Genomic DNA, 21,790 nt, shown 5'->3' on the forward strand with positions numbered 1-21,790 from the left:
GACAGGGAATGTATGATGACCCACCTTTAAAGGGGAAGGAGGCACCTGAGATTCCTAAATGCTCATGGTTGAAAGGAATGTCAAAAGTCAGGGCTTGCAAATCATCAGAAAGTTTTATTACCAAATTATACACTTGGCATGGAAATTGCAGGGTACCTTTTTATGGATAGGTTTCCTCAGTCTGAAGATGGATTTCTCATTTTCTATGCAAAATTAGTTATCATGCACAGTCAGTTCTTTCAGGTCTTCCTGGAAATAGGTCTAAGGGGTTTGGGGGTCTTTGGTCATCTTAATCCTACCCTATAGTCCATGCCCACTTCCTGCCACTCATTCCTGTGCTTATGCTGTACTGTCTTGTGCTTATCAGCAGGAACTACAACAAGGATGTTTTTCCAGTGCTGCCCTATCTCACCTTGCCTCCCTTCTTCAGCCACATCTTTTTCTTTCTCTTGGCGTGTTAATATCAACAGTCCTTGTTTGTTACCAACAGTCCTTGCTTGACTCCACAGCCGTCCAGTTATCTATGTTTGAGACACATGCATTAGCTCTCCTATGTTCTGGGAACAGAATGCTTCAGTGGGACTTACTTTGGACTGCGGTTTATAGGGTCATTAGAGAGTGGGCTTCAGTATGCATTAGCCCTTTATAATTGAGAGCTCAAAGGGTCTCACTTTGGATTGCTGTCTAGAAGGTCGCAAGAGAGTGGGCTTTAGTCATAGTAATTTTCCATCCTGGCCACAATTTGAGTTGGTTGAAGGTTCAACAGCAAAAATACTGTTCCACTTGGGTTGTTACTCAGGCAAGAAAAATAAGTTTCCAAGTCTGTTCATTAAAAAACAGATGCTCAATAAACATCTGTTAGTTCCTTGGAATAGATTATATCCAATAAGCTCAAGAGTGGCTTAGTCTGGTTGCTCTTTGTGAAGGCCAAGGCCTAACAAGCATTTCTCTGGTCTTGATGGGGCCTGGGCAGTGGTGGGGACAGGTGCCACCACAATCCAGTCCACGATTAAATTTATCTGGGCCTCTACAGGATGAAATAGGGCTGTGGCCACGGGGACAAGCACAGGACCCCCCAGGGGGTACGAGGCCCCACTAGTAGGTGAGCACAGGTTTGGGAGGTGGTGAGGACCCCTGCCTAGCTGGCACTGCAGGGCAGAGTGGGGTGTCTGCATGTGACACACTGCAAGAGTCCCCCACGTGTCCCCTGACACGTGTCGCTGTGGGCTTCTAGTACTCCGAGTGGCCCCACACAACCTCCCCTCGTGTCCTCACCTCTGACTGGAGGCTTGAGACCCACACTCCCACACGCTCCCGTGGTCCCATCTGTGTCACTATACCTTCACGGGTGTCTCCTGCCTGTGTTCCCCTTGGTCCCAGTCAGCCCTATAACCCCCCAGACACTAGGGCTTCCCTCGCTTGGACTGCTGCATGTGTCCCCCAAGTAGCCCATGGCCCCGCGTGCGTCCCGGTGACCGGCAGAGCGCTCTCCCCTGCCGTCCAACGTGAGCGCCGGACCCCGCGTGAGTGACGCCCCCCGGCCCGGCGGTGCCCAATGGGCAGCAGCGGGGGCGGGCGCTGCCGTTCGAATAAGAGCGGCCGAGTAAGAGCGGCCGCCGCCGTTCGAGTACGAGCGGCCGCGGCCCGGGCCCGGGCGGCTTCGGTGTGCTAGAGGGTCGTCAGTACGGCTGGGGCCCCGGCGACGCCGAAGACGGACACGATCCCCAGCCACGGTCACGGTACGGGGGAAGCTGAGGTCACCCGCGGGGCGGGCCCCGGTGGTTCCCTCGGCGGGATCTCAGGGCCGCAGAGCGAGGCTGTGCCGGAGGTGGGCAAGGCGCGGAACCCTCGGCGGGCGGGGCACGCCTGTGGCACAGCCTCCGTCTCGGGCCAAGCTCAGCGGCGTCCCCGTCCCTAAGGACGGGGCGGTCGCGGCCGGGGCGCTGTGGCTCGGGCGTGTGGTTCTTCGTTTCTCGGGGCTTGGCAAAGTCGGAACCTTCGCCAGCGGCAGTCGGCGGCCGCGTTCCTTGCGAGTTCCTCTGCTGCCCCCAGCGCCGGTTTGAAAGAACCTTCTCCTTGTGCTCTTCCTGTGCCGTGCTCGGGGCAGCCCCATCCTGCGGCCCTGAGCCTCCTCAGGCAGCCCAGGCGCTGCGGAGATGACTTCCGAGAGTCTCCGGAACAGCAGCGAGGGGTGAGCGTCCCTTCCTCGTCCGAGTCCTCTCTGGTCTAGCTGGTGACCCGTAGGGTCCGGTTCCTGTTGAATCTCTGGCCGCGGAGTGTGTGTGCGTATCGGGGGTAGACTTTCAGGGGTCAGCTGGATGTGACTCCAGTCAGGTTAGGGGGAGACGTCGAGGGCCATTCTCTGCCGAGCCTCGGCTTTCCTGAGCTGCGCTGGGGCCGGGAGCGGGTCTGTGCCGGCCCCACTCGGCCTGTGCAGGGTGACGGCAGTGAGCGCGTCCAGGGTCGGACGATTCCCCGCGGCGCGGCGCCGGAGGTTTCTGTGCCGTGCGCCTTTAACGAGCGCGGCCCTGGCGCGGTGACGTGGGGTGGCGCAGGGCCAGGAAGGGGAACCGCCGCCTGCCAGCCCCGCCGAAGAGAAGCTCAACAACTTTTCTTTTGTGCGTGGCCGCTGGCTCCCCGGCCCTGCCCGGCTTGCCAGAACTCATGGCGGATTAACCCCAGCGCGCCGACGACGGCCGCGCGGCCCCGGTAAGGCCCCAACAAAGACTTTCTGCCTCTTCCTTGTTTTGTTTTCCACGGGGTTGGGGGGAGCGAGGCGGGGGCGGCGGAGCTCAGCTCGCCTAGCTCCGCCGCCTCGCCGCAGCGTACGGCTCCCGGCCCGGCCCCTCGGCAGCCCCCGAGGTGCGGGTCCCGGGCCGCGGGTGGCCGCGCCGGGCTCGCCAACATCCGGGCGCTCGGGTCGGCGGCTGCTCCCCCTCTGCCCCGCGCCAGCTGCGGGCCCGTCCGTGCGCGGGGTCTGCCGTGGGTCGCTCACCCCGCCCGGGTGCTTCCCGCAGCCGGACCCCTGGCCCGGGACAGCCCGGGGCCCGCGGACGCGTCCCCCGGCGCGTTGGCACGCCGGGAGCTCCGGAGCGCGGGCTTGCGTAACGCCGTGTTGTGACCCGAGCGGCGCAGGGGAAGGAGGGGAAGGACAATGCCGCCGCGGCCGCCGCCACCGCCGGGGCTCGTTCCCCGGTCCCCACCGCCCCCCTGCAGCTGCTGTCTGCGGGGATGCGGCTGGAAGGCGCTCACGGCCGCTGGCGGGCTCCCCAGCCACTTCCCGCCTGCCATCACGAATGGCACGTCCTCACGGAGGGTCATGGCGTTGTCTCAAACGCTCAGGGTGGCCAGTGTCACCAGTGACAAGCCAGGCTGTGACCGCGGCAGGAGCGGGTGGCCCTGCCCGTCCAGATCTCACACCAGGCACCAGTGTGTTTGCAGACTGGTTCTGGTAAAACCTAGCTCGACGCTTGTGGGACACGGTTTTCTCCGAAGGTGTGCATCCAGTGCTGCTCGAGTGCTTTGCCCATTGCCTTTGGGTGGGTTTTTAGAGAGAGGTCTTGGCTGTGCCACCGTGGGGAGGGACAGTAGTTGCTGAGTGACCCAGCCATGGGACAGGGAGCTGGGTTTTAGCCAAATTGGAGGGAGGACCTGTCCTGCTGAGGATCCCATGCTTCCTAGCTGGACTGAAGGCAGTGGGAGCTCTGTAGTCCCCAAAGCCACTGTGACTGGTTGGCTGTGCTGTGCTGACCAGCTGCAGATCCTGACCAGGCTCCTGGCCCGTCATGGTGCAGGTGTCCAGGTGCAATACAGGGTGAGGAGCCCCCTCCTCATCTGGGTGACTTTTTGGCTCCCAGCAGTCCCCTCCCCTGGAAGACTACCAAGTGGCACTGGGGGCAGCCAGCATGGAGGCAAAGGTCGCTGTGAAGGGGACCTGGCAGTGATCCCAGATCCCGTCAGGGCAGCTCATCCCTGCTCCCACCCAATGCAGCCATGCCCTACGAGCTCCCTGTGCCCCCAGCAGGTGGTTCTTTCACTAGCAGCAGTGGGAAGGGGAGCTGGCAGTGCTTCAATGGCTTGGCCACTGCCTTGCTGGGCAAGAAATGTTAGTGACGTTTGGAGGCGAGAAGGAGGGGAGAAGGCACAGCAGGAGAATGAGGAGCCCAAGCAGCAGTTTTCCATTGACCCCTTGTCAGGATCCTAATCTGTGGGAGTGGACCTGGCTGCTGCTCAGCATTGCTCCCCACTCTGAGCCTGTGGGGAAGCAGGAGGATGCTGGCTGCTCCTGCACAGCTGGCCAGATGCAGGGACACATCCTTCCTTGGTGGGCACAAATGCCTGGTGTTGGGTGCAAGTAATTTAGTAACATAATTACTATAGTTTGCCTTTTTTATCCCCCCTCCCCCTTTGCTGGTGTTTTTAGGTCTGGGCAGGAACCTGATAGGCTGGCCACAATGTCTCTTCACAGCGCAAGAGTTGCTGCTCTTCTTGCTTGGGTAAGTCCCCCCTCCTCTGCTGGAGCTCGCTGCCTAGGTGGGACATGCTGCTGCCAGCACTGGCAGCTTCGAGGCTTGATGCTGGGGCTTGTCACAGGAGGGATTGTGGCTGGGGCAGCTCCTAGGGTAGTGCAGTTCCTACTGTTCCTGGGCAGGTGGGTGTTTGCAGGAGAAGCCTTGCTCACCCTTCCTGTTGAGCAACCAGAAATGCTGGAATGGCTTGGTCTGGTCATGGAAGCTGCCTGGGAGATGGAGCTGAGCCTGAAGCAGGCAGCAGCTGTACTGCAAAGGGGTTGTTGGATCTGTCTCACAAAGCACTGGTGTGTCCGAGTGAAAACTCATAGAATGGTTTGGGTTAGAAGGGGCTTTTAAGCTCTTTCAACTCAAATGCCCTGCCATGGGCAGGGAGACCTCCCACTAGACCAGCTTGCTCCAAACCACATCCAGCCTAGCCTTGAACACTTCCAGGGATAGGGCAGCTATGGCTTCTCTGGACAACCCTCACAGGGAAGAATTTCTTCCTAGTATCCCATCTAACCCTGCTCTCTGTTAGTGGGAAGCCATTCCCTCTTGTCCTGTCACTCCCGGCCTTTGTCCAAAGTCCCTTTCCTGCTCTTTTGGAGCCCCTTTAGGCACTGGCAGGGGCTCTGAGGTCTCCCAGGAGCCTTCTTTTCTTCAGGCTGAACACTCCCAGTCTCTCAGCCTCTCCAGGGAAGGGAGCTCCAGCAGCGTGATAAATGGGACCTGTGCCAGACTCCCAGATGTGGAGCTGTGGGCATCACGTTCATCCGTTCTCTGGGCAGGGGTGGTTTGAAGGGGTGGATTTACTGGGATGGATTTACTTTCACCCCCAGACCAGTCTTGCTGTCCCCTGCCAGGACTGGAGGTGGTGAGTGGCACAGCACAGTTTTGTCTTGGTTTCTGCCTTCTGACTGTCCCACTCCATTTCTAGGTGAACAGCACAAAGGTTTGTCCTGATCCCCTCAATGATCTGTCCCAGCTTCAGGACTGTAGTGTCTTCATCAGAATTATCCACAAAATGTGAGTATGGGGAGCTGTGTACACATTTCAAGCCATGCAGCTGGGTCTGTGCTGTCTCTGGAGCCATGGCCTCAGCCCCCAGGAGTTAAGGGGGTTCCTGTCTTGGGCAGAGTGGGAGTGGGGGTCTTGGGGTATTTATTCCTCCTCTGGCCTATGAGATGCTGAGATCTCCATCTCCTCTATGGCACTGCACAGCTGGGGTCTGCCTGCAGAGCTGATGGGTCCCACAGAGCTGCCCAGGGAGTGTTTTGGTCAGAGTTCCTGTCATTTGAGACTTGTTACCACATCTGGCACTTAACATCTGGGCTTGCTCCTGGCATTGTAGAAAAGACCTGAGTGCTGCTGCCAGTGGCACAGGGGGCTCCTGCAGCTGCGCAGGTGATTATTTATTTCTGTTGATGCCTCTCTGGTGAGGGAACAGCCCAGCAAGTTTTCCTGAGTGGCAACCTTGGGATCCTGAGGAAACCTTGTATCTGGAAAGCAGTGTAAAGAATGACCATTTCTGCCTCATTAAGTGCTTCTGTTGCCTGGGCATGTCAGGCTGCTGCTGAGTATAGTGTGGTCAGGATGGAGCCTGTGTGCTCCATCCTGGGACCTGAGGTGGCTGGGCAGGGGTGAGAGGAATGCCTCCTTCAGGAATTGTGTTTGTTCCCTGGGAACAAGGGCAACTAAAATCTCCAGGCCATAATGTGCATCAGAGGTGGGACAAAGCCTGGTGGTTAAGGAACTGGCAAAACAAATTGAGGGGGTGTGAAGCTGCCATGCATTGCTTTCAAACCCTTCCGGTGGGAGGCTCACTGGGAGCCTGTCTACTATAATTACCTCCTGTGCGGGGTAAGGAGAGCCTGCCTGGAGCAGGGATCTGCCTGCAGTGGGTGGGGAGGAAGGAGCTGCCTGCATGGCAGATATATTTAGTCAGACCTGGGTAATCTCCTGGGTCTATGCTCCAGCTCGGATTAGTAGGGATCCTCGTAGCACATGCTCTCTAAAGAGGCCTGGCCACTGCTTGATAAAGTGGGGGGGCAGCAGGGCAGCTGCCACAGCAGCTGGCTGATCTGAGGAGCTCCCAGTGGCACAAGGGGAAGTCTGTGAGGAGGAGCAAATCCTTGTGGCAGCCCCTGTCCTAGGCCAGGTTCCTGTTTTTGGCACCTTGGGAGTAAGAGACAGTACAGAAGCAGTGCTGGTCAAGCATGATTGGTGTGGGTTTTGGGCGTGCCATTTCTGAGCTGCAGTTGGGTTCAATAACCCTTGTGAGTCCTTTCCAACTCAGGATGTTCCATGAACAGGTGGCTGCTCAGGAAGAGTGTAGTCACAAATAAGTGCAAGAGGAAGCGTCAGCCTCCCCAAAATCCAGCAAGAAAAGCCTGAGGCTCCATGCACGGAGCCCTGTGGAGCTTCCCGGCCAGTGGGGCCACCACAAGCTCCTTGTGCTATGCTGGAGCTGGCAGGCAAAGTAGGAGGCAGTGCCTGAGGGGGGTTGGGGGGGTGTTGGCTGCCCGGCTCCAGCTGCTCTCCCAGCAGGGGGATTCTGGGGGATTCCGCTCCCGTGCATCGCGCGGTTGGTCCTGGCTCTGCTGGCCCTGGTGTGGGGACAGCAGGCAGAGCAGCTCCTCAGAGCCAGCCCCTGGCTCATCAAACCCTGCTGCATGAAACTCAGCGTTGGTCTAATCCCTCCAGAAGGAGTTAATGCAAACCCTGCACTCTTCCAGCCACGGGAGCAACGAGGGGGAGTCTGTGCTGGAGCAGCCGCTGCCAGAGAGGATCTCCTTCATCCATGGTTTCCTGCAGAGTAAGACCCTCCGCTGGTGCTGGGGAAAGTGACTGCCCCTGCTCGGTGCCCCTGACCTCTGAGAGAGTCTGGTCTGCTGTCTGCAGCTTCCCTCTCCACAAAGTGACCCCCTCACCCCACATCAACAGCTTTGCGAGGTGCCAGCAGCTTTCCTGCAGCAGCCTGTGGAAGGGGAAACTTCCAGATGGAAATCCTTATCAGAGCCTGTGTTCACAGCAAAGGAGGTCCTGGGTGTGAAGGGCAGGGTGCCAGTGGCTGTTCTGGTGATGCTGCCTGGAGCAGTTTTCCTAGTTGGGTACCTGGAGTCAAGCTCTTCAAATCCCAGTTGAAAACCTTTGCCCAAACAGAAATCCTGGGAGGGGAAATGGGAAGTATCTCACACTCTTGCTCAGCCTCTCCTTGAGGGAAGACACCATATCCCACCTTATATCCCACCCAGAGATGGAGCTCTGTTTGTTGGAGGGGAGATGCCAAGGTGGGGAGGCTGGGATTTAGGGTGGAATTCCAGGGAGGGGAACGAAAGTCGGTCAGAGTTAATGGCCAAGGCTGACCACTGAGATCTCAGCTCTGGAGCCCATCCTGTCCCATGTCCCTTCTCCCTGGGGATGCATTATAGTGCCCTCCTGGCCATGAGTGCCACCTTAGGGGAGGCAGTGTGCCCAGAGGCTCTTGTGTGACTGGGAATTCTGCTTCATGTTGCAGAGCACTGCCGGCACAAATTGGCTGCAGAAAACCTTGTCTCTGCACAGAAACTGCTGGATGGAGAGGAGCTGGCTCTGGCCAAGGTAACTGTGTGGCATGTTTTAGTAACAGATGGCACCATTGTGCTTGTGACTGGCCTGGGGTAGTCATGCTTTTCCTGCCTTGCTCAGGTGGCCGTGCTGCTTCTGTATCACACCTCCATGAGTTCCAAGAACTCTGGGGATTGGAATGAATTTGACTACAAGACCCAGGTAATCCCTTTGGGGTTCTCCGCTGGATCTGGGGTGCAGGGGGAAGCAACGGTTCCTTTGGGGGAAGGTGCTCTGAAACTTGCCCTCCTGGGTCTCATTGGAAGACAATGTGGAGTGGGCACTGGTGGTTTTGGGCTATCAAAAGCTTGTTGCAGGCAAGTGTGGGAAGCAGCACAGGCAGGCAGGGAGCTGCCTACCGCCCCATGCCTGCTGTGGTGCTGCCTGTGACCTGCAGCAGAGCCACTAACTCTGCAGCTCCTCCAACACAGGTTGAACTGGCATCAATTGTCAAATTTGTGCTGGATAATGAGGAGTGCCTGAATGAGAATCTGGAGCCATTTCTGCAGAGGAAAGGTAAGTGCTGGGCCCTGGCTTTTCCTCCTGTTTGTGCTGCTGTAGCTGCCCAGCCGTAAAGGCAGTTGCACAACCCACATGTGCTCAGCTACAAAACAGTCCCCTGTAAACTCCAAGAGTAGGGCTACCTCAGACCTACTGGCTCTTCCTACTCAGCAGTACCTCAGCCTTTCCCTGAAGGAGAGGAGCGGGTGGGGATGCTGATAGTCTTGTAGGAGCAGCGTTGCTGGGGAAGGACTGTGGAGCAGGAGGGCAGGTTTATGGCTTCCTCAGTTGGCTGTTCCATCCCTACTGGAATTCGTGGTTCCTGTGAGGCTCAGCCTCTTAGATATTAAAGATCACAGCCTTCTTCTACCTTTTTATTTCCAGCAGAGCAGTCCTTGTCCAGTGTGTCCAGCAGCAGCTCTGAGGAACATTCCCCACTGTTCTCTCTCCCGCACAAGCGAGAGGTGCATTTCCTGGAGCTGCAGAGGATTGCCTCCTTCCCCAGCACCAAGTATGTGCCCTGCCTTCTGGCTGCCAAGGGAAATGAAGGAAGGGAGGAGTGGGTAGGGCGGCTTTTGGGACCTACAGATGTAGCCAGGCTGCATGCTGACTCCCTGGAATGCTCTGTTCTGCCTTGGTGCTCTCCTGCTGCACATTGCTTGGGCATGATGTGGGGATGGATGATGGAGGTGAGCTCAGGCTCTCTTTAAGAATAATGGAATTATTCAAGTTGGAAAAATCCTCTGAGACCATTGAGTCCAACTCTGCCCTCAGCACTGCCAAGACCACCACTAAACCGTGTCTCCAAGTGGAGGCATTTTTCCATATCTGCCTTTGGATGCCTCCAATAAAAGACCAGCTTTTATATTACCTCCTTTATTGAAATTGTTTTGTATGTCTGTTGTTTTGTTCCTAGATTTTTAAGGCAGCAGTTCCTTGGGGATCCAGGCAGGAGAACCTGCCCCAGAGATAGGGGTAGCAGAGTGGGTCTGGCTGCATGGGGCCTGGGCTGGCTCAGGATAATCCAGCTTGTGTGTGTTTCCCTGCAGCCTGCCCAGCACTCCGTCTTCGCCCATGGGGGACATCATGCAGACCCCCCAGTTTCAGCTGCGGCGGCTGAAGGAGCAGCTGGCTTTTGAGAGAAAGAAACAGGAAGAGCTGGAGGTGGAGGTGGCAGAGAATCACAAGCTCGTCATGGAGAAGGGTCAGTCCAGGACATCCTGGGGTGCAGGGAGGGCTCTGTGGGGTAGAATCTCCCCTTGTTTCTCTGAGAGATCTCCCCTTGTTTCTCTGACTTTTCTTTTGTGACCCCACCACAACTCTGCTCATGCATGGTCCATCCTGCCATGCCAAAAGTGAGACTCCAGGTTCCTTCTTCCATCTTGTATTCCCTTATATATCCTGGGCAACAAAAGCCGTGACTGAAGCAACACCTATGCTGAGCAGCAGCACTGGGAGCCTGGCTCTTTGATCTCCTGGGGTCATTTCTGTACAGAGAGTTTCTGTGCAGAAATGCTGTTGTGGGGGCTTCAGGTGACATGAAAAGTTGGTAATGGGCCCTTTCTTGCCCCCTTCCCCAGATGCTCAGATCACCACGATGCAGCAGCAGATTGATCGCTTGGTAAAGCTCAATGAGAAGCAAGCTGAAGACCGGCTGGAGCCCAAAGAAATGGAGGAGCTGAGGCAGAAGAATGAGAGGTAATCCTCCAGGAACATCCCTTCCTTCGTCCTAGGTGGGACCTTGTCACTCCCACATTCCCTGACTCTATGTTGTTTGCCTCTTCCCTAGCAGTGCATGGAACAGGGGAGAAAACAAACCTTCTTGTTCCTCTGTTGCTGGGGAGAAGACAACAGGCACAGAATCAAAAAAGGGTCTGGGTTGGAAGGGAACTTAAAGCTCATTCAGCTGGAATGCCCTGCCATGGACAGGGACACTTTCCACTAGACCAGGTTGCTCCAAGCCCCCTCCTACCTGGCCTTGAATACTTCCAGGGATGGGGCAGCCACAGCTTCTCTAGACAACCTATGCCAGGGCTTCACCACCCTCTCAAGGAAGAATTTCTGCCCAATATCCGATCTAACCCTGTCCTCTGTCAGTGGGAGACCATTCCCTCTTGTCCTGTCACTCCAGACTCTTGTCCAAAGTCCCTCTCCAGCTGTCTTGGAGCCCCTTTAGGTGCTGGAAGGTGCTCCATGGTGTCCCTGGAGCCTTCTCAACTCCAGGCTGAACACCCCCAGGTCTCTCCCAGTCTGTCTCCAGAGCAGAGGGGCTCTAGCAGCCCTTGGAGCATCTCCTCTGGACTTGCCCCAGCAGCTCCACATCCTTGTGATACTGAGGACCCCAGGGCCAGAGGCAGCTCTGCAGATGGGGTCTTACCAGAGAGGAATAGAATCCCCTCCTCCCTTGTTGCCCACACTGTGGGATGAGCCCATGACACAGCTGTGCCACCATCACGCTGCCTGTGCCTTCAGGGCAGTTATGGCCTACAGCCCATGTTTATTGCAGTGGGCATGGATCCAGTCCCAAACCATGCAGCCTGTTCTAACAGCCCACTCTTAACCCAAACCCTGCATGGCAGCAGCTATTCCTGTTATGTGAAAAGGGTGTGCTGCCCTTGTGGTTCTCACCTGCCCTGGAAAAGGGGAAGCTTTCAGGGTGATCCTGGAACTCCTGACTCCAGCACATTTCCCAGGCCTTTATTTTGATCCCGTGTACTGGGCTTCGTCACACACTTGAAATCACCTGTCACACTGTGTCCTGGTCTTTGCTCTGTCACTATGCCATTGTTTACTCAGGAAGGCTGCTCAACCTCCACTGGAAGTGCCATGTCTTTTTGTCCTTTCCTCACTTATTTCTCTTTGCAGGGGGGTGGTTGGAGTCCCACAGCTCCCTCTGCTCTCAGTTTGGAGCAGTTGGGCTTCTGCAAAGCACAAACATTGCTTATGTCTACTCTCCTTTGCCACCTGTTGGGACCCAGTTTTAGAGCTGGATTGATGGTAGAGTCACAACAAGGCATGGAGATCCCTTGGAATCTTTAGTTTCTGTGGCAATATCCAGCAGCACCGATCCCTGGTGATATCCTTGCCTGCTGCCAGCATGCACCACCTCCTTAAACACCTCCTTTCCCACAGCCTGGTGGGGCGCCTGCACGAGGCCTTCAGGCAGTGCCAGGACCTGAAGACTGAAAAAGCCCAGATGGACCGAAAAATCAACCAGCTCTCCGAGGAGAATGGGGATCTTTCCTTCAAGGTATGGGGTGCAGTGTCCTCTCCATGTCCCCACAGCCCAGTTGGTTGTGATGGAGCCTGGGGCGAGGATTTGATGGCAGTGCTGGATGTTGGGGTGATTATGGTTCTGCTAATGAGATCTTTGACCCAGTGACCAAGCCTGCCTTGGGCTCTGGATCCTGATCCAAATAGGAACTCTGGTGGGGGGCTGGGTGGAGCTGCCTGGATGTGATGAACACCCAGAACCCAGGATGCCCATGTGTGCTGCAGCTCTTGGGAATGGGGAGTAGGCAGAGCCCTGAACAGCAAAGGCATACTCTGCCTCTCTTCTGGACTGGGTGGATTTTCGCTTGGCAGCTGCGGGAGATCGCCAGCAATATGGTCCAGCTACAACGAGCCCTGAATGAGCTCTCAGAGGAGCACAACACTGCCATGGCACAGTCGCAGGAAAAGCAGCGACAGCTGGAGAAGGAGCTGCATGCAGCCCTGCAGGATAAGGTCAGGAGGGCTGGGGAGTGGTGGGTTCCCCCCCTGTAGCTCCCCCATAGCCCCTCCCAGCTGGGGGACATGCCAACTGCAAGCAGGGTGCAGCAGCCAGGAGCCTCCTGCCCATGTTTGCCAGCACACAGGGAGAAGCTATGTAACTGTCAGCTCCTGTGGGAAGCCTCTCCCTGTTCCTAGGAAGGGTTCCCCATGGTGGGACAGGCTTCTGTCCTTGCAGTGGGGAGAGACAAAGCTGCTGGAAAAGCATGGTGTCAATACTGAGTGGGTGACTGTACCTCTCCTTGGTTGGTTGGCTCTTCTGTCTTGCACCATGCTCAGTCCCATCTCTGTTGCCAGAAATGCTCAGAAGAGAAAATCGAGATTCTACAGGGAAAGATTTCTATGCTGGAGGACCAGTTGGCCAAGCTGGAGGAATGCAGCACCCAGGAGAAGGGAGAGGTCATGGGGGACATTTTGAAGGTACATTGGGGCTCCTGCAGCAAGGGCTGGAATGGTGAACTACTCCAGTTGGAGAGAGCAGCAGGTTCTAGGAGATGCATGGCAAAGCCATGTGGGGCAGAGCCTGCTGCTCTCTGCTGCTGGATAGGGGATGTGAGGCTGAGCACTCTGGGAGAGCTCCTTTTGGGCTGAATTTGCAAATACTGCTGCTAGGGAGCTGGTGGCTTCCCCAGCCTCCCACAGCATTAACTGGTTGTGAAGAGAGCATCTCCTGCATGGTGAAAAGAAGGTGCTTGGTTCAAGGGAGCAGAGTGGCACAAGGCTCAGGGAAAAGCAAGGGGCCCTGGGGGTGCGATGGGAGGGAAGGCAGGCACTGGGCAGCTCCCAGTCAGATGCAGCACATGAGGCTCTGGTGAGCATGTTGGCTACAGCTTGAGTAATACCTAGGGGGTGCATGTTTTGTTGCTGTAGTAATCTGACCTTGGCTGGGCACCAGGTGCCCACCAAGCTCCGCCATCACTCCCCTTCCCAGCAGGACGGAGGAGAGAAAAATAAGATGGAAAAGAACTAGTAGGTTGAGATAAGGCAATTTACTAAAGCAAAAAAAAAAGGAAAAGTGAAAGTTTATGTGTGCATAAGCAAAGGGAAAAGCTAATCTCTACTTCCCATCAGCGAGGGATGTTTAGACACTTCCTAGGAAGCAGGGCTTCAGCACATGTAGTGGTTGCTCCAGAAGGCAAACACTAAAACAATGACTGCCTTCCATTTCTCCTACATCCCTTAGCTTTTATATCTGAACTGACATCATATGGTGTGGAATATTGCCTTTAGTTCATTTGTGTCAGTTGGCCTCATTGTGCCCCCTCCCAGGATCTTGCCCACTCCCAGACCCTTCCTGGGGGGGTTAAGAGTTTGTTTTCCCTTGGAAGCTTTCACAGTGCTGTGCTTTGCATGGGTAGCTGGAAAGGTGTTGATAACACATCAGTGTTTTGGGTACTGCTGAGCAGCACTATCTCTGTTTCAGTCAGACTCAATACAGTCTCCCTGCTTTTCTGTTTGCCAGCTGGAGGAGCTGAAGCAGGAAGTGTCCAGCCTCACAGCCAAAGGACTGCAGCTGGAGGAGGAGAAGCAGCAGCTGGACAGCCTTGTCACCAGCCTCCAGAGCTCCCTCTCTGAGAGCCACCGGGCCCAAGAGAGACTGAAGCGAGACCTGCAGGCACGGGCTGCCGAGGGCCAGGCTGAGCAGCTGGCTGCCCTCAGCGTCCAGCATGAGCAGGCCCTGCGGGAAAGGGACTCTGCCCTGCAGCAGCTCCAGCAGGCCAACACATCCCTTAGCAGCCAGCTGCAGGCCGTGGATGAAGAGAAGGCTGCACTGAGCCGCAAGGTCAGCGAACTGGAAGCCGAGATCCTGGAGCTGGGTGCCCAACGGCAGCAGGGAGTGGCAGCAGAGGCACTGAAAGCCCAGCTGCAGGAGCTGGAAGGCAGGCTAAAGGAGAGCCAGCAGAGGCTGGCTGAGAGGGAGAAGCTGGCCCGGGAGAACAGCCGCCTGCAGGAGCAGCTGCTCTTCCTGGAGGAATCCCTGCGCAACACTGAGGGTATATTGGAGGACGAGAAGAGACGGGCAGCTGAGTGCCTGGAAGGCAACCTGGCCAGGATCGCTGAGCTGGAGGCAGAGAGACAGCAGCTGGTTCAGGGCCAGAAGCCAGCTCTGCCGGAGCAGGGTGAGGAGCTGGCCACACGCCAGGAGCTGCCTGTGGGAGCCTCTCCTGCTGCCCGAGGGGAGGACGAAGAGTGCAGGCGGTTGAAGGAGGAAATGGAGGTGCTGAGCCAGGAGCACAGGCGGACCTGTCAGCAGCTGCAGGCTGAGCAGGAGAAGGTGGCTGTGCTGGAGGCTCAGGCAGTGCAGCTGGCTAGCCTCCAGGCTGACTTGACCAGCGCTCAGTCATGGGCAAAAGAGAAGGAGAGCGAAGAGCAGAAGCTGAGGGCCGAGATTTCATCCCTGCAGGAGAAGATGGCTGTGGCAGAGCAAACAGCAGCCCAGCATGTGGCCAAGCTGGAGGCGGATGCCCAGAGAGCTGCTGAGGCACTGGAGGGAGTCTCCCATCAGCTGTCGCAGGAGAAGCTCAAGTCCAAGGAGTTGGAAGGCACCATGGATCAGCTGCGGATTGCAGAGAAGGAGCTGGTGTCCCTCCGCTCTGCCGTGCAGGAGAAGGAGAGCTGGAAGGAACAAGTGTCCCAGTGTGTCCAGGAGATGGAGAGGAAGAACAGCCTGATCAGCAGCCTGGAGCATGAGATCTCCATCCTCCATCACCAGGTGACAGAGAAGGAAGGGGAGAGCAAGGAGCTGAAACGCCTGATCTTGGCTGAGTCGGAGAAGAGCAAGAAGCTAGAGGAGAGGCTGCGAGTGCTGCAGACAGAGATGGCCACCGCAGCCTCCCGTGCAGCTGAGAGGTGCTCGTTGATGAAGGTAGATGTGCAGCGGTGCCAGGAAGAGATGGAGAAGCAGCGGATGACCATTGAGGCCCTGAAGAGAGACCGCCATTGCCAGAGCGAGCGGGAGGATGAGCTGCGGCAGGAGGCAAAGGTCTGCCAGGATAAGTGCCTACAGAAGGAGCAGCTCCTGGCTGCTCTGCAGCAGGAGCTCGACAGCGCTCGGGCCAAGCATGCCTCTCTAGAAAGCCAGCACCACCAGGACCTGGAGCAGAGAGCAAAAGCTGTGTCCATGCTGCAAGCCGAGCTAGCGCAGGCCAAGCTGGAGGTGGCTGAGGTGCGGTCACTGCGGGAGCAGTTGGCAGAAAAGGACCGGGCCATTCAGCGTCTGCAGGCTGATGCAGCAGAGTTGGGGGCACAGCTGGCAGGGCTGCAACAGGCCAATGCTCGGCTGGCCGAGGAGAACCAGGGGCTCAGCAAGAGCCGCAGCCAAGGGCAGCGGCAGCTTGAGGCAGAACTGGGCCAGGCCAGGGAGCGGCACATGCAGGAGCTGGAGCAGCTGCGGGCAGCATCTGAGAAGCTGGTGACCAGCAGCAGGCAGGAGGCTAAGGAGGCAGTACAGAAGCTGGAGGATCTGAGTAAGGAGTATGAGAGCAGCAAGGCGGCAGCCTTGGAAGAGAGGAAGAAACTCCTGGAAGAGAAGCAGAGACTGACAAGTCAGGTAAGGGTTCCACTCCCAGCAGGAGGGATGTGGATGGGGGAGCCCTGGAAAATGGGCAGGTTCAGCCTTCTGCACACCCTTGAATCCATGTCCTGCTCAGCACAGGGACTAGGGGTGTGGGACACATTTTTAAGTGTGAAAGGGACTGTCACATTCAGGTGCTGGAGCATTTCCAGAGAAGGGCAGCGATGCTGGGGAATGATCTGGAGCACCAGTCTGATGAGCAGCAGCTAAGGGAGTTGGGGGTGGGAGGGGGGCTAAGCCTGGCGAAAAGGAGGCTGAGGGGGTGACTGTCTCTCCTGTGAAAGGGTGAAACAGCTCCCTGAAAAGAGGACGCAGCTAGATGGGGGTCTCCCAGGTAAAAAGTGGCACGACAATAGGAAATAGTTTCAAGTTGTGCCTGGGGAGGCTTCGGTTAGATATTAGGAAAAAATTCCTTCCCTGAAAGGGTTGTCCAGCCAAGGCACAGTCTGCCCACAGCAGTGATCGAGTCCCTGTCCCTGGAGGGATTTAACAGATATGTGGATGTGGATTAGTGGTGGTCTTGGCAGTGCGCTCAGTCTCAGAGGGCTTTTCAGACCTAAATGACAGCCTATGTCTCAGCTGTGTACTCACCTCTACTTTTTGTGCTTGAAGGTGGAGCAGTTGGAGATAATCCAGAAGGACCAAACTAAGCAGGTAACACATACCAAGAGCTGGCTGCTCAGTGACAGCACACAGCCGTCCTTGTTTGTCACTTCCTGCTGGAGTCGCCCTCGCCTCTTGTGAACTGTTCACAGTATGGACCCAGCCATGGGGCACTTAGCTCCAAGTCTTTGGGCACCTTTACCTCCAGGGGGGTAGCAATTGGGATCCCATCCTGCTACCTGCTCCCTCACATTAGTGCCTAAAACTTGGCATGTCTTCTTGCATACCCCATGGCAGCACACGCAGCAAGTGGCTGCCAGGAGCATCCAGGGCTCCTCAGTGTAGGACTATCAGTGCTGGGATGGCTTCTCCCCTCACCTTTAACCAAGGCCCAGCTCTTGGCACAGCTGATAGGAACAGCTGCGCTCAGACAGCATGGTCCAGATGTGGCTAGAGCAGCACTGATCTCAGATGTGATGGGAGTTAGCACTTGGGAAACAATGCTGGAAAAGCCACATTTCCCTGTCCAGTCCCAGCCAGCGCTGCCCAGGACTCTGCAGCGACCTTGTGGCTATGACCAGGGGGCTGAGGGCTCCTCAAGCATCCCCTGGAGCAGGGAGAGCATGGCCAGGCCAGAACTTGCAGCAGCCAGCTACCTGTGTCAAGAGTGCTGGCTGACTTGTGGGACTCCAGGTTGCAAGTGCTTGGGCACTGGGAACTCAACACAGGCTTTGCTTCCAGCATGTGGCTGCTTCTTACACTTGGGTAGCTCCAGCCAGCCTTGCTGTAAGGATTAACATGGGGTGACTGTCACCTTGCCGTGTCCTGGGATCTTCCTTGGCAGTGGGTGGTGCTGAACGGTCACCCTGTGGCAGGAAATTTCCTCATTGTGCCCTAGAGCTGGCTAGAGAGGAGGGGCTGTGCTCCTCCACAGGAAGATTGTAGTTTTGCGCCTGGAGGTGGTCTCACCAAGCCATGTTCTTTCTTCCAGGTGGACGAGCTGAATAAAAAGCTGACTCAGCATGAGAAGGCCACCTGGACCCAGCAGCAGAGAGTTAAAGTAAAGAGGGATCAAAAACCTGGGGGCTGAGCCCTGGAGCTGTTGGTGCTGCCAGGGGGCTCACCTGGGTTGCCTCTAAGCCATTCTCTTCCCTGCCCACAGGCACTCGAAGGGGAGCTGCAGGCAGCAGTCACAAGCCATCAGGAGAAGGTGGCAGAGCTGCAGGTGCAGCTCACCCAGAAGGAACAGGCAGCTGAGCACTACAAAGGGCAGGTATGCTGGGGGCTAGTATGGCCCTGCTGTCCCTGACACTGCTGGGCAGCTTGACAGGATTCCTCTGCTTTATATCCTAGATGGAGAAAGCAAAAAGTCATTATGATGCCAAGAAGCAGCAGAACCAGGAGCTATCAGAGAAGCTGAAGGCCATGGAGCACCTGCAGAAAGAGAACACAGAGCTTCAGAGCAAATCGGAGAGGCTGGCCAAGGAGCTGCAGCAGAACATCCAGCAGGCCAAGGAGTCTGAGATGAGCTGCAAGAATCTTACCAGGCAGATCCACAGCCTGGAAGCTCAGGTGGGTATGGCATAGGTGAGCTTCACCCTCCTTGTCCTTGCTTCCATTACACCTCATTTGGAGGATAGATCCATCCATTCCTCCCTGCTTCCCATTCAGGTGGAGGCTGCCAAACGACAGGTGCAGGAACTCAGCAAGTTCCAGGTGAAGACTGCCACAGTAAAGGGACATGAGACTTCCTCCGAGAGTGTGGTTGACCAGAGCACTGATAGCCTCGATGAGGCACAGCTGCTCAACTCCACCAGGTACCAGATCAATCTGCTTCCAGCACCCCAAAAATCCACTGTTCCTGATGGCCTGGTAAGCCTGCTGGTGCCACCCTCATCCCCTGTCTCTGCAGGAAGGCTACCAGCTCTCAGTTGGAAGTCTCAGTGGTGCCATCAGACAGTGAAGACTCACTGCTGTCTCAGCGGCTGCCCCTGGGGAAGACATCCCTGGAGAGTCTCTACTTTACTCCCATCCGCTCTGAGATGCCATCACAGCTTGAGAGCAGCACCAACTTCCCGGGTGACTTCTCGCTCGACTCCGGGTGCAAGACCCGCTCTGCCCGGCGCCGCACTACCATTAACATCACCATGACAGATGTGAGCAGGGGGCCCCTGCTGGGGAATGCAGGGATCAGGAGCAGCACTGCAGAGGGACCCAGCATGCTGGGAACTGAAAAGCTGAACATGACCTGTCAATGTGCACTGGCAGCCTAAAGTCCAGCCATGTCCTCAGCTGCTCCCCAGCACAGTGGGAAGTGGTGCAATGTGGGGATTTTGCTCCTCTGCTCCACTCTGGTGAGACTCCACCTGCAGAGCTGCTTCCAGCTCTGGGACCCCAACATCAGAGTCACATGGAGTTGCTGGAGCAAGGACAGAGGAGGTCACAGAAGCTCTCCAAGGGCTGAAGTCTCTCTGCTCTGGAGATAGGCTGAGAGGGGGGCATGTTCAGCCTGGAGAAGGCTCCAGGGAGACCTTAGAGACCCTTAAAGCCAGTGCCTAAAGAGGCTCCAAGAGCCCTGGAGGGGAACTTTGGACATAGGCCTGGAGTGACAGGACAAGGGGGAGTGGCTTCCCATTGACAGAGGGCAGGGTTAGATGGGATATTGGGCAGAAATTCTTCCTTGTGAGGGTGGCAAGGCCCTGGCACAGGTTGCCCAGAGGTGTTGTGACTGCCCCATCCCTAGAAGTGTTCAAGGCCAGACTGGATGCAGCTTAGAGCAACCTGGTCTAGTGGAAAGTGTCCCAGCCAAGGGAAGGAGGAGGTAGAAGGAGATGAGCTTTAAGGTCTGTTCAACCTAAACCCATCTGTGGATTTTTCTCTCCCAGAAACAGGCAGAGTCTGAGGAACTGGTCTGCATCAAGAACATCCCATTGGCTCAGTCCACAAAAACATCTTCCCCTGCTAAGGGCCGTCTGCGTTCAGGAGCCTCCACCCGTTCCCTCACCAGCTTCCCCTCCCAGGAAACTCTTGCAAAGCTGGAAGCCTCCTCCCCAGAGAAGACCCCTGGCCATTCAGCACTGTTGGGCCTCCCTGGGTACCGACCAGTCACCCGTAGCTCCCTGCGCTTGCAGACCAGCAGCTCCAGCCTCGGTGCGTGTGGGCAGGGTAGGCACTTGGACTGCTGGCTGTGGGGTTCTGCCCTGGCTTGGGGGAATCAGATCTTACCTGAAAACCCCCTCATCCTTCCTTGCTTTGGATTTAGGCCGGAACACCATGAAGCTGGGCATGTGCCAGGATGAGCCGGAGCAGCTGGATGACTGGAACCGCATTGCAGAGCTGCAGCGGCGGAACCAGGCCCGCCCCCCCCACCTGAAAAGCAGCTACCCCCTAGAGAGCATGGTAAGGGGTGGGAGGGGGAGGTCAGGCAGCCCTTTGTCCAGAACTGGGGTTTGGGAGGGGGCGTGGGAACAGACAGTGCCCCTTGGCAACATCCCCACATTCCCCTCCCCAGCCCTCCACCTCCTTGGGAACCATCACAGATGAGGATGTGAAGATGGGGGACCCAGAAGAGACGCTGCAACGTGGCAGCAGGCAGCCCTCCCAGATCATCGCCAGCAGCCAGCGCAGCACCCAGGCCTCCAGCCAAGCCAGCAGCATCACCACCCGGCAGCGGAGGAAGCGCCTCTCGGAGGAGACCCACCAAGGCCCTGACACCCCCCCGGTGAGCTCAGCCCAGTCCCCCATCACAGCACCCTACTGGGAACAAGAGGTGTTCCAGGTTTTGAGGGAGCTGCTGTGGCCTCCATTCGCCCCATGTTCCCACTGATCCTGGATTCCAGTGTCCAGTATTCCCAGCATCCAGGGTGTGTCTAGTACTTGTGATGCTCCCAGTGTTGGCAAGGAGGCCATTCCAGAGGTGAAGGGCTGAGCCTTCTGCCTTCCCTGGGCACTGCTATCCTCAATCACATCCCCTCCCTATGGCCCCTCAGTTCCCTCACTGCTGCCAGCCTTACCGCAGGCTGACCCCCAGATGGCAGTACTAGCTGGTCCCCTGTTTTGCAGTCCAAGAAGCCAACTAGCTGCTTCCCACGGCCCCAGACCACCCAGGACCGCAGTGCACAGAGTGGCTCCCAGATCAGTCAAGAGAGCGAGCAGCCAGCCCCAGCCACACAAGTAAGCTTCAGAGGGAAAAAAAGGGATCAGGAGGGACCCCTCTGTCCTGTCCCACCCTGAGCTAATGGTCCTGCCCCTCTTTTGCAGGCTCAGAGGCGCCAGTCGATGGCGTTCAGCATCCTCAACACCCCCAGGGAGCTGGGGAGGCGCCTGCTGCGCCGGGCAGTCGCCCAGAGGAGCACTCCCACATCCTCCAGCGGCACCCGCCGTTCATCCCGCATCGCCACCGCCAAGTCCCCAAAGGGCAAGGTAGGTACTGCCTGACCCCCTGGGCACACTTCTGAGCTCATGCTCAGCCCAGTGCCCCCAACTCCTGCCTTGGGTTCATACAGGCCATGGAGAAAAGGGGGACAGTCCTGCTGTCCCTGGGGTGCTGTGGCAACAGCAGGTCCCAGCATGGGGCTCTGTCACGTTCATGGTTCCTAACCTCCCATCTTTGCTCTGTCCTTTCCAGGCCAGTCGCCAGTCACGTAAGGACAAGCAATCCTGAGGTTTCCCCAGTCCCTGCGTTGCTGGCTCTGCCCTGGCCTCCACCTGCACCCCCTCACCTCTTCCTGTCCCCCCAGGGCCCAGGAGCACTGAGGGTGAACAGGTGGGGCCACCGACACGACTGCCTTGCATACCCACTGACAACTGGGGGGGTGCCCTGGGCATGGCAAGGCCCCCTTGCCCTTCCTGTACCCATTGTCATCCTAAACCCTTCTGGGACCCAAGGCAAAGGGGTGCACAGAGGTTGAGGGCTAGAAACACAGAGGGGTGCAGGGGCTGGCACCAGGCTGCAGCTGGAGGGGCTGAGCTCTCCCCAGGGATATCCTGCAGCCTCAGGTACAGGGACAGAGGTGAAACTTAGCATCCCTCGGGCCACTACCCTTGCTCCCTGTGTGTGGGACCCCCCCCCACCTGCCCTGTCCTCCTGCTCCTCCCAGGGAAGCTGAGGCAGCATTTTTAAATGTTTCTACTTGTAAATAAAGTGTATTTTTCACCTGATCTGGGGGTCCTGCCTTCTTCCTCCTACAGTCCACATGCACTGGAACCCTTATCAGGGCTTAAG

At 57.0% G+C, this 21,790-nt stretch overlaps 1 protein-coding gene across 8 annotated transcripts; it reads left to right on the top strand.

Annotated features, from left to right (window-relative positions):
• Window positions 1-9: 9 nt before the first annotated feature.
• NUMA1 (nuclear mitotic apparatus protein 1) lies at window positions 10-21,726 on the top strand. Of its 8 annotated transcripts, none has more exons than XM_038132185.1 (27): window positions 10-1,739; window positions 4,424-4,496; window positions 5,449-5,537; window positions 7,247-7,326; window positions 7,455-7,550; window positions 8,029-8,111; window positions 8,199-8,279; window positions 8,549-8,633; window positions 9,003-9,129; window positions 9,668-9,822; window positions 10,199-10,316; window positions 11,751-11,868; window positions 12,204-12,344; window positions 12,687-12,809; window positions 13,852-15,939; window positions 16,576-16,617; window positions 17,558-17,626; window positions 17,729-17,839; window positions 17,920-18,138; window positions 18,238-18,383; window positions 18,479-18,722; window positions 19,452-19,731; window positions 19,829-19,965; window positions 20,078-20,287; window positions 20,629-20,739; window positions 20,827-20,988; window positions 21,194-21,726. In XM_038132185.1, the coding sequence occupies exons 2-27, from the start codon at window positions 4,455-4,457 to the stop codon at window positions 21,227-21,229; spliced, it is 5,193 nt and encodes a 1,730-aa protein (XP_037988113.1). In that variant the 5' UTR covers window positions 10-1,739; window positions 4,424-4,454; the 3' UTR covers window positions 21,230-21,726. The 8 variants fall into 8 exon arrangements, with proteins under 8 accessions (XP_037988113.1, XP_037988089.1, XP_037988101.1 ...); XM_038132161.1 differs by lacking the exon at window positions 10-1,739 and adding an exon at window positions 1,746-2,191; XM_038132173.1 differs by lacking the exon at window positions 10-1,739 and adding an exon at window positions 1,746-2,191 and having other exon boundaries at window positions 19,452-19,716.
• Window positions 21,727-21,790: the final 64 nt, after the last annotated feature.

Source organism: Motacilla alba, chromosome 1, assembly GCF_015832195.1.
Source record: "Motacilla alba alba isolate MOTALB_02 chromosome 1, Motacilla_alba_V1.0_pri, whole genome shotgun sequence".
NCBI lineage: Eukaryota > Metazoa > Chordata > Aves > Passeriformes > Motacillidae > Motacilla > Motacilla alba.

Bases quoted from the DNA above. Each gene is read 5' to 3' on its own strand.
- NUMA1 (XM_038132161.1), top strand. From the start codon at position 2,157: ATGACTTCCGAGAGTCTCCGGAACAGCAGCGAGGG. The intron at 4,497-5,448 runs GTAAGTCCCCCC...CTCCATTTCTAG, and splicing joins TTGCTGCTCTTCTTGCTTGG to GTGAACAGCACAAAGGTTTG. The intron at 20,989-21,193 runs GTAGGTACTGCC...TGTCCTTTCCAG, and splicing joins CCAAGTCCCCAAAGGGCAAG to GCCAGTCGCCAGTCACGTAA.